Here is a 13,614-nt window from a genome sequence, read left to right as displayed (position 1 = left end):
TAAACAATCAGGTAACCAATAGTACAAAAGCTGTGCAATGTCTTTGATCCAGCAACAGTAGAGTTCAGGTGAACTTAGCCATAAGGATGGCTTTTACCTCTTTCTTAAAAAATGCAGTGGAGGAGATAAGCCTGGTTTCAGGAGGGAGTGCATTCCAGATCCTGGGTGCCATTCCTGAGAAGGAGCGTTTGTATGTTTTTTCCTTCCGGAATCTTCGAGGTTTCAGGAGGAGATTTTTTGTGCTTCTATTGGATCTCGAGCCTCCTGATATAGTCAGCTTTTGAGTGAGGTAGTTGGGTGACTTGTGGTGAACGGCCAGGTGTGTCATACAGGCAATTTTCAGCTGTATTCTGGCTTCAAAAGGCAGCCAGTTCAGGGATTTTAAGTCAGGGGAAATATGTGAATGTTTTCTTGAGCCAGTGATAAGTCTCGCGGCAGCGTTCAAGGAGGCTCTTAGGGGTGCGGTTGTTGATAGGGGGAGTCCGCTGAGAGCCACAATTCCGTAGTCTATGCGAGGGATGACTAGGGCTTGTACAGCAGTTTGGAAGTCCTTAGCTGGGAGGAAGGATTTAAGTTTCCTCAAAGTGTTGATTTGGAAATTCGCTCCTTTAGTTGCTTTGCTAATGTGCTGCTGCATGTTGAGATTGGCGTCAAGTGTGATGCCTAAGGACCTCGCGGAGTCCACGATGGTGGGTTGGACATTGAGTGCAGTTAGGTGATTGAGATAAATCACCTAATAGATAGATAAATAACTGCATTTTTTCTCCACATGGAAGGATTTTCTCCCTGTCCGTGTGTAGTGCATGGAGCACTGCGGCAGAATTTGGCTTAAAATAGAAAGAATTAATTCACCCTTGCTCCATCCTCTGATGGCGCAGGATTCTATCAGAGTAGACTGGAACGAGCAGTGGGGCTACTATGGAGCAAATCTGTTTTTCTGCAAACACCACTGCTGTCTAGGAGACTGTATTTCAGCAGACGAAGGCCTGGGAAGACGGGTTGTGATGATGTGGACAACATTTTTAATCGTCGGTTCCTACATACAATGGTCACAGCATTTCTTATCTATTCTTATTACTTTGTATGTTCTATAAGGTGGGATTTTAATCGTGTATACGGTTTTGCATAATGTATCAATGATTGGTTCATCACAGTGTTACACTGGTCTCAGTTACAACGGATTTTAATGCATGAAAATAGAATGACTTATTAATGTACATGTACAAAATGCCTCAATGCCTCTGCATTAGAATAAAGTCTATGTAGTCTTTAGCAGATTATTCTGCTTCTTAGAATTTAAAACATTAGCCCCTTTAATGGATTTAGGGTTACTTCCCAACATAACCTTGTAATCCTGAAAAATAGAATCAGACGTGCCACTGGAAAAACTATAACATCCCTGACCCCTCCAGTGGCTACAAGCAAGAACTTCAGAGTTTTTATGTGTCTAAGGCCATAGGGTCATAAGACTGTTCTGAAAATCCATAGCCTGGTTTACGTGTTGAGCTGGAGTTGTAACAGGTGCAGTAAGGGGTTTACAAACTTTTCATGAATCTCCGAGTAGGCAAAACCATCAGCAAATCTTTCTTTCTCCAAAGATGGGGCACAAATGTATTTAAATGTTAAGTGTTGCATAGACAGGAAATGCAACCGTTTATGTCAAATATACCTGTACAACTAGAGGCAAAAGCACCAGTCTCTAGTGAATGACTTGACCTAAGTTAGGACTTCTAAGCAGCCGCCAAAAGGTCTGGATATCCAATCTCTAGCGAGTCACAAATTGTTGCATAGAGGATCGCCAGATTCAGGGTTCTGGTTAGTTTAGGAAAGAGAAGAGAGCTACAATCATTAATGTGACAACTGACATGGGCTGATTCTACTAGCGAGAATGCACGCTGATCAAGAGCAAGAAACAGAGCACAGAAACAGGCAAGTCTGTAAGCTCAGCTGCTTTCTGCTGGAGACCGTAATCAAGCCTGGGACTTTCATGCCATCTCACCCAGTCGCCTGCAGGATCTTACAGATTTCCTAGTAGTCCTGCAACAACTCTCTACTGCCCTTTGTTTCCACAGTTACCATTCATAAACACTATTTCCTCTTGTACAAATGGCAACGTCTTAAAGGGAGTTAACAGGCTCAGCGTGGATACAGGTACTGAAAGGTAATGTAGGGGACAATTGAGTGAAGAAAAAAAGAGGAAGGAATGGCATCTCACTACATACCATGAAAACAGCAAAGTGATGCGTGGCAGAAGTAGAGAACCAAGGAAGAGGGGCATTACCTGCAACCTTCGGTTAGGAATCTTGGATCTACTCATACACTTAACACAAATCTTGTTTCTATGGGTAACACTCTTTGGCGCGGTCCCCTGCCATCTAGGAAGGTGTTCTATTCTCATCCTTGGGTTTGAGTCAGGCAGGTGTCTTTGGTCTGGTGGCACTCAAGCAGCACATGCCAACTGCCCTCCACTTTTCAGGCCAGCTGTATTCGGCTGTGCTGTATGCAGTAAGCCTTCTTGGTGTTGCTCCTGGTTGCTGGTTGGGGTTCTGCGCAGAAAACTGGGCTGGGTTCATCCAAACATTTTGTCAGTATTGATTAGGTTTAGATCAGACATACTTTTGAGAATCCATAACTTTGACTTTTAGTTTAGTTGTGTTCCAAACCAGATATTTCCTTGGGAAGTTGACCTGTTTCATCATCTGTTTCTATTGCGAGTGCCCTAATCCATTATGGAGAGGTATTACTTTTTCTTCTTTCTTTAAGACCATAAAACAGAACTGCTTAGTCTTTTTGGTGCATCGCAACTCCGCTCTCAAGTCCTTCCTCGCTCTAGAAGGCAACCCGTTTTCTTCATGCTTCTGCTCCAAGGATTCCAGCTGCTGTTCTTGATCTGCCAGTAATCTTAGAGAACAAAAGCATCAGCTGAAATCCTCTCCAAGCTGAAGATTTTTCTTTTGCTGCCATTCTCCACTCTCCATCCAGTTTGCATTCTGGATTCAGAAATGGACATGGGATGCAGAATGCCATCTACACATTGAAAGACGTGAAGAAGGTCTCTGAAGCCCTGCGCTTGACACCTTCTTTCCAAAGACTCCTTGGTTTGGAGGCGAGGACTCCATCCTTTTTGAAGACTATTACTAACTACTATTAAAGGCCGGTGGAAGGACCCATACCCGAGCAGTGAAGAAACTGAACAAGAGCTAACTGTCCGCCCCGTGCCTGAAAGAGGTCAATCAAAAAAGCTGCTGCATCCTGTGCAATGTGTTTTTTTCAAGGTCTGACATTTTTACGAATAACACTTTGCGGTCACTTTTTTCGATCCCTGGCCTGAACAGGGATCGAATAAGCAATACAGTACCTGTAAAGAAAACAGAGCAACACTACTCATCTCCATAACCAACATCTGTGTGGAATCCTACTGCAGTACAATAAAGCTGACAACTTTGCAGTACTTCTCCTTACAAATCCCAAGGAAATAATTGAGAGAGAGGGAGTTCTGTAAGTGAAAGCGAGGCAGGTGGGTCATGCTATGCAAAAGCCGTCATTCTAAGGCTCAGCTTAGTGAAAAGAAGCAATGATGGTGTGCATTGCAAAGCCGAGAGAAGCTGAAAGAACTACAAAAGAAGGATGAAATACAAAGGGCACGTAGGTCCTGGAATGTTCAAGGTGGGCATACAGGAAAGCAAAGGGTGGCCAATGAGTACCACTGTGACTTAGAAATCTCCCAAGCCAATTGGCGTGAACCTTCACTTTGACAAGCGCGTTCCCTGCTTCGGATGTACTGATTACTGCGCAACATTATTTATTTATTTATCTGATATTTATAAAGCGCAAACAAATGCCATAAAATAAATAGCGATCAATTGAGGCGGGATGGGGTTAGATCAGTGCAATGGCTGCAATACATGGCTGGGCAGTACTAGCACTACCAAATAGCCCGATTCTGATTTTCTGCTAGTGACATGGCAGAAAAGAAGGAGTGTTTGATGGCGTTTTGGCAGCTATTCCCTGCAATTCAGCCTTTTTTTAAGGAAGTTTTATATAGCGCAAGCTTGACCTAGTATCGGATATCAGAGCACTTTACCTGCATCAGTTGCATTACACGAGGATGCATTCATTTTTGCTAGGCACAGGGAGATCAAGTGATTTGCTCAGAATCACAGGATGCTGAGACTCGCACCCAGTCACCCAGATTCGAGGTCGACAGCCCTAGTGGTTAGGCCAAATCCTCTCCCAAAACCTTTAAAGTCTTTTGAACTTTCACACTGTCTAACAACCTACAAACCTAAGTAAATCCGCCTCATAAGAGACCAGAGATGTCTTCCGCAAGCCCCAAAGTATGCAAGGAGAAACTAACAGAAATAACCACACTCCTCAGCCTAGTCGCAGCCACCACGGGGCTGGTGATGACTGCTTTGCCTTCAGGAAGGAAGCTCCGCAGGGTTAGGGATACTGATAAGAGACTGTAGCAGCTGCAAGAGATCCCTAAGCTGGCTGGATGTCAACTGAGCTCCAGCTGCACCCCATTATGCCCGTCTGAACACAAATCTCACTAACAAAGCATAGGAGTATGATCACACAGATGAGCAGACTACAACTGCTTGGAGCCTGCCTGAGGATGGTGTGTTTCTGCAGTGGAGGGGTGTGACAAATTACCATGACTTCACAACACTGTCTGCTAAAACACAGATACAACAGAGTGATCTTGCAGGCCCCCACATGCCTCACCAGGTAAGGTGCTCATACTCGTTCTCCAGCTTGTAGATGAAGCTAGCAAGGGATTTCTTCAAGTCGCCGACTTGATTAATGAGGACATCGATGGAGGCCTCCAGCTGCTTCTCCTCTCGCTGCAGGAGACAAGAGGAAGGTTCATGAGGTGAGAAAAGGACGACTAGACCGCAAGATATGACGCAGGGAAGAGGAAAGAAAAGAATGGGGAGAAAAGAAAGATAAATAAGGAAAAAGATCACAGAGGGCTGGATTGGAAGAAAGTAAAGCGAAGAGAAGAGGGGCGATGAAGGTGATAACAGAGAAAAAGCAGAGCAGGGGAAGAGAAAAGAGAAAGACACGGTCGGGAGACCGCAAGAAAGGCGCAACAGAAATATGCACGAGGAAGGCAAATAGACAGACAACAAAGGGTACGGGGAAAGAAGATGAATTACATGGGAGAGTAGCTAAAAAACAAAGGAGCTAAGAGGAGGGGTAATATGTTAGAATAGTGAGAGGAATCAAAGAGGATGACCAATGGGAATGAAAGACTATAAGCAAATGGAGGGATCAAGGTACAGACAAAACCAGAAAATGGGAAACAAACATTTAACAACTGTGTGTAGTAACATGGTTTGATGCAGGAGCTCTGTTACGTTAAATCAACAATATCTGCGTTGCACCCGGTGTTCCATTCCTATGGCCTCATAGCGCTGTCGGCTGCCCTCCTGCATTAGTCGGAGGATTCCACTGCAGAGCAGAGTCCGGGTCATAAAAAGAGTGATATGTTTTGAGTAATGTGTTTGGGCCAGTCCCTGGGCTTGGAGGCAAATGTTTATTCTCAGAGCTGTAACATGTCTGTGTTAGAGAGGAGTGGCACATGCACTTGGAGATATCAAGCTCTGCACCCTGGTACACAGTGGGGGAGGTTGGAAGGAACAGGAGGCCAATGATGTACCTTCTATATATGTGGACTTAATGATTGAACTGCTGCTGCCTATGCAATAGAGTCTATTTGTGAAGGAAGTTTACACTGCTCCAGTCCATGACATGAATACGCTGTTTTGTTCAAGGACAAATGCACTGATGTGTTGATGCTATAGTCATTCTGTCCAGGGGAACCGTGCACAGCTGTTACTGCCCTGCTCTGTGTGTAATGCAACCTTGCGCTGCCAGATCAAATGTGCATCTTACTGAAGCTAAATACCTCTACTTCCCTATGGACAACAGACATGTACTATTTTAGTTCCACTAAAGGGTTATTGGATGTGTAAATGACCACAGGAATGTTAATATTGACACACTCATAACTCAATTAAGAAACCTTTCAATTACACAAAAGACAAAATGATAGGCGTTGTCATTACTACCTTTTCTTTCTCTGTGAAGTAGCCTGCAAGCGGAAATATCACAATACAAACGCCTCCGATTAGCCATTATGGCTTATTTTTAAACAAATCACAGCAAACAAGTCATGAGAGCTCCTGAAGCCCAGCTTGCTCTTTGAAGAGTCAAAAAACCATAGGCAGCGTTTTTTCAATTACTTAAAAAGCTCAACAATCACACTTTATAATTTCTTATTATCAAACTATAGGTCACCTCATGGATTCATCTTGAGATCCTAGTAACTTCTTGTAAGTAAGAGACCGGTTTAAAAGTTGAGAAGAATTGAGGCCTATATAAATATCTGGAGAACTGCATTATGACACCTTAAAACCTGCCTGTTAACATCTCCCCAAGCATCAAGAAGGATGCAGTCCAGCCGCTTATGTGGATCTGGCGGCTGGTGGGCATTACCAATTGTTTACTTGTCTAGGTGTACATCCTGGGAAACGGACTGTATTTATCCAGCCACTAGCTCAAGGGTCATCATTCTAGAAAGCCCATAGCCTAGAGGGAAATACAGCATAAAGATGTGGCCTAATGCAACCACAAGCCTGTTTGCAGCCCAAAATAAAAGCTGCAGGATATACCTAGGTACGGCTTGTCTGCATCCTCCCAGGAGAGCTAAGAGTATCTGGCACACTGTTCATCTCTGCCATGAATTGAAGCCAAGAGGCACAAGAGCAAAAAGGAAACCGCAAGTAGGCTTGCAGAAACCAAGCAAATGTCTGTGAGGTAGTATATAGGATTTATTGCTATTCACCACAATGTATACATGTACAATCTGTCAAATACAGCCAGAAACCTCCATTGCCTCATAGGTCTAGCAAGAGACGTCTTATTACTTTTGTAGTCAAGTAGCTCAGTCCTTACTTATAGGATATTCTCCTTTAAGGTTGTGGGAAACCCTCACACTTGGGATTCATAGGATCCATGTGCCAGGTTCTCTTCTGTAATATTCCCCACCCTGGTGACTTGTGGGGAAAAAGAGAGAGGAGTAAGACTGACACTCGACAGTGCCTGCAACACACCATGCTGTAGGAGATCTGGCCTTAAGTATGGGACAGGGAGCCAAAGACCTCCCTGGCTGCACCTGAAGCAACAGCTAATATGGCAGAGGAAGGTCTGACATGCCCCTGCACCTATATGCTCTTTTCTGATTGGTTTCTAGCTTTCAGAAGGCCAACCTCATTTAAAGACCGGTTCCACCTCCTGCCCCCCCCCCTTCCCATGGCTTTCTCCTGAGCCACTGTTGCAGGGCTGCTGATTTGGAGAGATGAGACCTGTTTGCAGGGATTGCAGAAAGGAATGCCATGAGTCCTTGTACTCATTTTACTGAAGAGGAAACAGTCTCCCTGGATCAGGGACATTAAGGTAATGTTTGGCAAGAGATTGGATGAAAAACAAACTGAAGACTGATGACCAATCAGGGTGGCCTACTGCAGGATAGACAGACCATCCATCATGCGCCTAATGGGGCCAAACAGAAATCTGTGGACAGGTCCACATGTTTACAATAGCTTTTTATCACTGCAGAACTGAACTTAACAAACGCTTTCTTCGGCTGCTACCAGCTTTGTTGCTGGTAGTCTCCTGCCTTGGTTGGTCTGAATGCAAGAGCCCTATATCTCTGATGCGGAGCACAGCATCGTAGCTTTGCCTTCAGTGCAGGCAGACCTATCCCGATCAGTGCAAGCTTACTCTGATTGTGTTAAAGATGTTTTCAAGTTTTACGTTTATGGGCGTTCACTGCAGTTAAAGTATTGTATCAATTGGACCGTTTTTGATGATTTTGACTTGTCTACAGGTTAATTTATGTTTACTGCGATTGTTCCTCAATTCACGCAACCGATCAGTGCTATTTAAATCATATTTTATACTCCTCTCTGGCAGGCCTTTGCTCTATGAATCTCTTAACTGTACTGAATTAGCGTTTGTTGATTCCAGCATCTCCAAGACCTCCTGGCCTTGTACTCACCAAGCTACCAAAGGTAGTTCCATGGGTACTTCAAGAAGCATTCGTTTTGCCCACCCTGGTCTGTGATCCTTCATATCAGACTAAAAGGCAACAAATTAGAATTTTCAATAATCATATCAAGAACGAAGTAGGTCGCTTGCACTGTTCCCAGAGTTCACTGTTGTCACTGCTCTTCTTCAACATATATATATATATATATATATATATATATATATATATATATATATATATATATATATATATATATATATCTAATGACTGATAAGATCATACAACATGCACTGAACTTCCAGATATAGGCACACAAAATCCAGCTAAACTTCCAGCTCAGGTAAGGTCCAGGGGGCTGGAGCACCGTCACAAACTGCCTATAGCACATACTTTACTAGATGAAGGAGAGCTTCATATACCTGGACAGAACAAAGAAAGAAATCAAGAAAACGCTCCATTTTCCAAATATTGAGAGATGGGATGAACACCCTCACCCACACACGAAGAGAAAAATCTAGGAGTCTGGTTTGAGTTGGGTCTCCCACCTCACAACTGCCATACAGAAAAATACCCGTCAATGCATATTGTGAAGTAGCCTCCTGTGCCAGCCAACAAACTACTGGAGAAGACTACTGCAAAATTGTCAATGCAAGGACACCAAAGTAAGAAACACAAAGCCCTGAGTGTTGGGTATGTACATATGTTCATGTGAGCTGTCACGAGCGCTCAGGTGTCTGATAGCTCGTGATAAGCTCGTGCATTGGGATACTGTGTTGTTATTTGAATATGTGGAATGTGGGGAGTAAGGTGCTGAGAACTGTTATTGTTATTACAAGCTTGTAACTTAAGACGAGAGCATCTAAATAAACCTCGTCCATCTTTAACTCTTCTCCTGCGTGATTACTTTGGCTTCCCTACACTGAGGCCCCAAAATAAAGCATCTCCTCTCTCATTCGGAACCCAAAGAACTTGGTCAGCGTCACTACAGATCTAAAAGAACTCCACTGGCTCTAGACAGACTAAAGAACCAAATTTATAAAACTATTAACTGATCACAAAGCCTTCTAAAGAAAGGACTTGGATAGTAAATTAGGACGCACTGATACCGAGGATCAAGGTTCTCTTCTCCTTTATTCATGAATTTGATTTCGTGGATAGATTCCAATTGAATAACCTAGCCCTGAGGAGAATCCCACCGACCACTAGGGATTCGAAACGCGTAGGCCCCCCCTGCTTTTGGTCTGCCTTTGGTCCTTCTAGTGCTATAATGCACTAGCCCTGACAATTGCACACTCACTTTTGCAAATATTTAGAAATAATTGATTTGTTTTGACCTAAAGGAGTGTATTATTTTGAATTGAATTTTTCAGAAATTTACAGCAGACTTATTACTTCCCCCACTGGTGTATCAACTCTCCAGTTTGTGTTAAGTATTCCAGTATGAATGTTTGTGGTATGACTGTGATATGGTTGATTTATGACTGGCTGATTTACATTTTATCTTGTGCTGTGTCCTTATTTCATTCCCTTGTCACAAAATGTCTTTGGTGTTGACTATACCCAATAAGGTTTACATTATTGTACCTTCCTTATGATATTTTGAGAATAAAACAGCTATTTAATAGCACCTCCCAGTTTTGAAGTATATCTCTTTCTGGTTGATAAGGGTTTGTGAACTAGATTATCAGTACTGGCATCTCTCGTTGTTTCCCTGATTTTAGGTCTTATTTCTTCGATACTCTAAAGGAGGCTTCAGCCTGGTTCACAGAGCAGCGACCCCTTTCCAATGCACCAGCCCCTGAGATGGCAGACGACTACCCCCCTCGAAACCAGGGAGGTGGGGACTGGGGAGACCTGCTGATCAGAGGCAGTGGAAATGATCTAGATGGCAGGAGGCTCAATCCTACTGAAGCCTCCACGGAGTCAGAGGGGGCACATCGGAAACAGAATGATGCCTATGCACAACAGAGAGCGGGAAACATTGCCCTGGTCTGGCATTAGGACAGGATAAGACTCTGCTGAGGACTACTCTGCAAAAGTAAACATAGCATACCAGCAACATTGTAACCTACTGAAGTGCCTTTTGCATATCATTCCCAATGCAGAGCTATAGATGGGTTAGCTGCCTCTACAGTCTAATTACACCAATCCAGAGTTAGTTATGTATTGATTTGGGAGTTTGAGCAACAGATGCTTCTCCTAGAGGGAAGAATAGGGTAGGGAAGTTGGGCGGGGGTGGCAGGTTGGGGTTTGTTTTGGTTACTTTGTATATTCTTGTTGCTCACCTGCTCACAGTACTAGCTCACATTTTGCACACTTATGTTAGAAACTTGGTAAGCCCCCACAACGGTCCTTACTTATATCATACCATAGGACCATTTGCACCCCTACACTGTCCCACACCATTCTCTGCCAGCACCACTGCCATGTGTGCCCTCACGGTAGTCACATGGAACATTAATGGGCTTCTGGACGGAATTAAGAGAGGGGGGGCGGGGGGGGGGGGGGGTAATGCAGTTGGCACACCAATATATTCCGGCAATCCTAATGCTCCAAGAGACTCTCAGCTACAAGGTACCAATTGCCCGTTTGGGATATGACCGAGTGTTCCATGCTAGGTATTCTTGAGGTACAGACGGGGTGGCCATACTCATTCACAAAACTTTGCTCCTAGTTGTCTCCAGGGTGTCCAGAGATACATACAGTTTTGTGGTCCTTGAAGGCTCCATTGAGTGTAACCCCTGCAATCTGATGTGTGTATACGCCCCCTGCCATGGCCTGGTCCACAATGGTGAGCCTCAGAGAGCTCATAATTGCCCTAACACAAGGGGTGACGATTATAGGGGGGACATTTCAACAATATCATGACTGAAGAAGACTGGTATAGACCCACCGAAGCAGCATAAAAGAACAGTGAGGGGCCTGTCTGACTGGGTCACTGGAACGGGACTTAGCGATGTACGGAAAATATGGAATCTCAGACAATGTGCATATACACATGAGTCAGCAGGACACGGCTCGCTGTCCCGCATTGACTACCTGTTTCTCCAAGCCACTGACATCACACACACAACAGGGTCACACATATTATCATGCTCCATTAACGGCACACTTCACAGCTCCCAAACAGGAGACAGGCAAGTGTGGCGTCTTAATGCCTAGCTCTCACTGATGAGCACTTCTCTGCATACTTGGCAGAAGAACTGAGGTTATTTCTAGACCTCAACAAGAGCACAGTAGACTCCGCTGGTGTGCTGTGGGGAGCCTGTAAGGCATCTAAGAGAGCAATTGCCTGCTTGTATGTTTGGGGCAAAGATCGCAAACAACTGAAAAAGATTACAGAGCTAGAAACATCCATACAATCCCAGGAGCGAAAAGGATGAGGCCACCAAGCGAACAGAATACAACGCCATCTGGCTCTAGATAGGGCCTCCCCATGCCAGCTATGCTTGTTATTGCTGGATAGCCTCCACCCAGAAATCTATGAATGGGGTGAGAAATCTGGTATACTTCTCGACTGGCTAGCCACAAAGAACTCAGAGTCCAGAGTGGTACCCAGAGTGATTGATGGGAATGGGGTATTGGTGGAGACTTCTGCGGGGATCGCATCTGTCTTTGCACAATACTATGAGGCTTTATGTGTGGAACAAACCCGGCCGGGCTGTGAGACTGGGACTCTGCTCATTGCGGACATACTCCTACCTCAGCTGTCAACAGCCAACAGGGATAACCTTGGGCAGTCACTCTCACTTGAGGAGGTGGGTTAGGCACCTTCAGACCTAAACTCTGGGAAAACCCCTGGACCAGATGGCTATCTGGTGCAATATTACCATAAGCTCCGCCCGGACATCCTTCCCTTTATTTTAGATAGGTTCATGGAGGCGATCACCAAAGGACGAAATCCGACAGCAACAGATCTAGTAGTGCTGGTTGTCCTGCTAAAACTGGGCTGCCCACCAGACCAGTGTGCCTCACATCATCCCATCTCCTTTATCAACAAGGGAGGTCAAGCTCTATGCTAACCTATTAGCTAGCTGCCTCCTAAGGGTATTACCCCACTTGGTCCATCCCACACCTTAGCACAAGACACTGTATCAGTAGGGTTCTCCTGGTGCTAGCTTGCATTTGGTTGATAGACAGCCCAGCAGCATTTCTGCTTGTTGATTTTGAGAAAACATTTGATACCCTGCACTGGTCGTTCCTGGAAGAAATCCTTAAAAAGATGGGCTTTGGTCCGGGATACTGGGCCAACATCAGGGCCTTGTATGCAAGTGAGAATAAAAGAAGCCTTATTGTATGGGGCGCGGAACGCAGAACCTCCCCCGTAACTGATGAGAGAGGTGTTACGAGTGTGGAGGGCGCTGTTGCATTGGACTGGATGGGACCACAGCATCAAGCTGGAGACTGCCCTGTGAGTGGCCCGCTGAATGCGTCACATGGCAAACGCGAAGGATTCTGAGGGTGGGACTGCATTGGGATATTGAGCTTGGGAGATACATGGGAATGATGCCACAATAAATTATTTGAGAAGCTTCAGTCACAGTTCCACATGCATAAATTGCAGGTCTTTTGTTACTTACAACTTAGGCATGCTCTTCCAAGTACCAAGAACAGCTGATGGAGGTCCCGGAATAGTGCCCACTCGAGAGTTGAGTTCTTATGGGTCCCCTGGGAAAAAGTGAGAGGTCCCGGAATACACCCCACTTGAGGTACCCTTGGGGTACCCGGGGAAAGAGGGTAATTTCACAAATCTATAAAACCTTGGTTACACACTCTCCTGGCCGGCTGGGACCCCTATGGTGAAGTGGGAGGAGTGTGTGGCCCCCTGGATGAGATGGACTAGAGGGATGTCTGTATGGCCCTCTGGCAGTCTCTGCACCACTAAGGCTCATACAGTTTAAATATCTCCATCAAGTTTACGTCACTCCCTACGGTCTCTGGAAGGCCCGGGTACGCCCCTAACCTACATCCAATATATGCCCAGAGGGGATTTCTACCACACAGTATGGGCCTGTCCTGTCAAACAACATTATAGATTAAGTATTCTCACCACTCTTTCTGGAGTGGTGGGACTGCACATCAACACAATTCTCGCTATTCTGGACATCTCAGAGGACATCGCAGGCCTCCAGGGGGACATAACGCTGGTGGGTTTGGCCCGTTACTGGCAAAAATGGATATAGCCAAATATTGGAACTCAACTAGTGCTCCTTCCACTGCAGCTTTGAAGAAAAGTATGGACCAGTGCACGAAGATGGAAGAGAAAATAAATATAGCACGAGGGTGTCCTGGCAAATATGAGAATGTTTGGAGCAAATGGTGGGCATATCATGGTCTAGAAGGTTAAGGCTGTCATGGGCAGTTACCGCAGCATCATATTTTCTGTTGGTGGGACTGTGGGTGGTGTGTATCCGTGTGCAGTACTCTATACACTGTGTTTACCTTGTGAGAGTAATCATTGTTGTACTAAAGAGCAATAAAAAAAAAAAAAAACGAATGCTCCATGATTCCATGTCAGGACTTGAGGCGAGGATTATGCTGTACTTTCTTCACTC

At 44.9% G+C, this 13,614-nt stretch overlaps 1 protein-coding gene across 1 annotated transcript in view; it reads right to left on the bottom strand.

Annotated features, from left to right (window-relative positions):
• The window catches only part of MED8 (mediator complex subunit 8), a 60,859-nt gene that overhangs the window by 27,395 nt on the left and 19,850 nt on the right, over positions 1-13,614 (bottom strand). The window contains exon 2 of the mRNA XM_086953220.1: positions 4,729-4,847. Coding sequence (XP_086809346.1) covers positions 4,729-4,847 — 119 coding nt within the window. The remainder of the gene's footprint in view (positions 1-4,728; positions 4,848-13,614) is intronic.

Source organism: Lissotriton vulgaris, chromosome 1_2 (assembly GCF_964263255.1).
Source record: "Lissotriton vulgaris chromosome 1_2, aLisVul1.2, whole genome shotgun sequence".
Classification (NCBI taxonomy): Eukaryota; Metazoa; Chordata; class Amphibia; order Caudata; family Salamandridae; genus Lissotriton; species Lissotriton vulgaris.
Note: the sequence above shows the minus strand (reverse complement) of the source record. Positions and strands in the feature narration are given on the sequence as shown.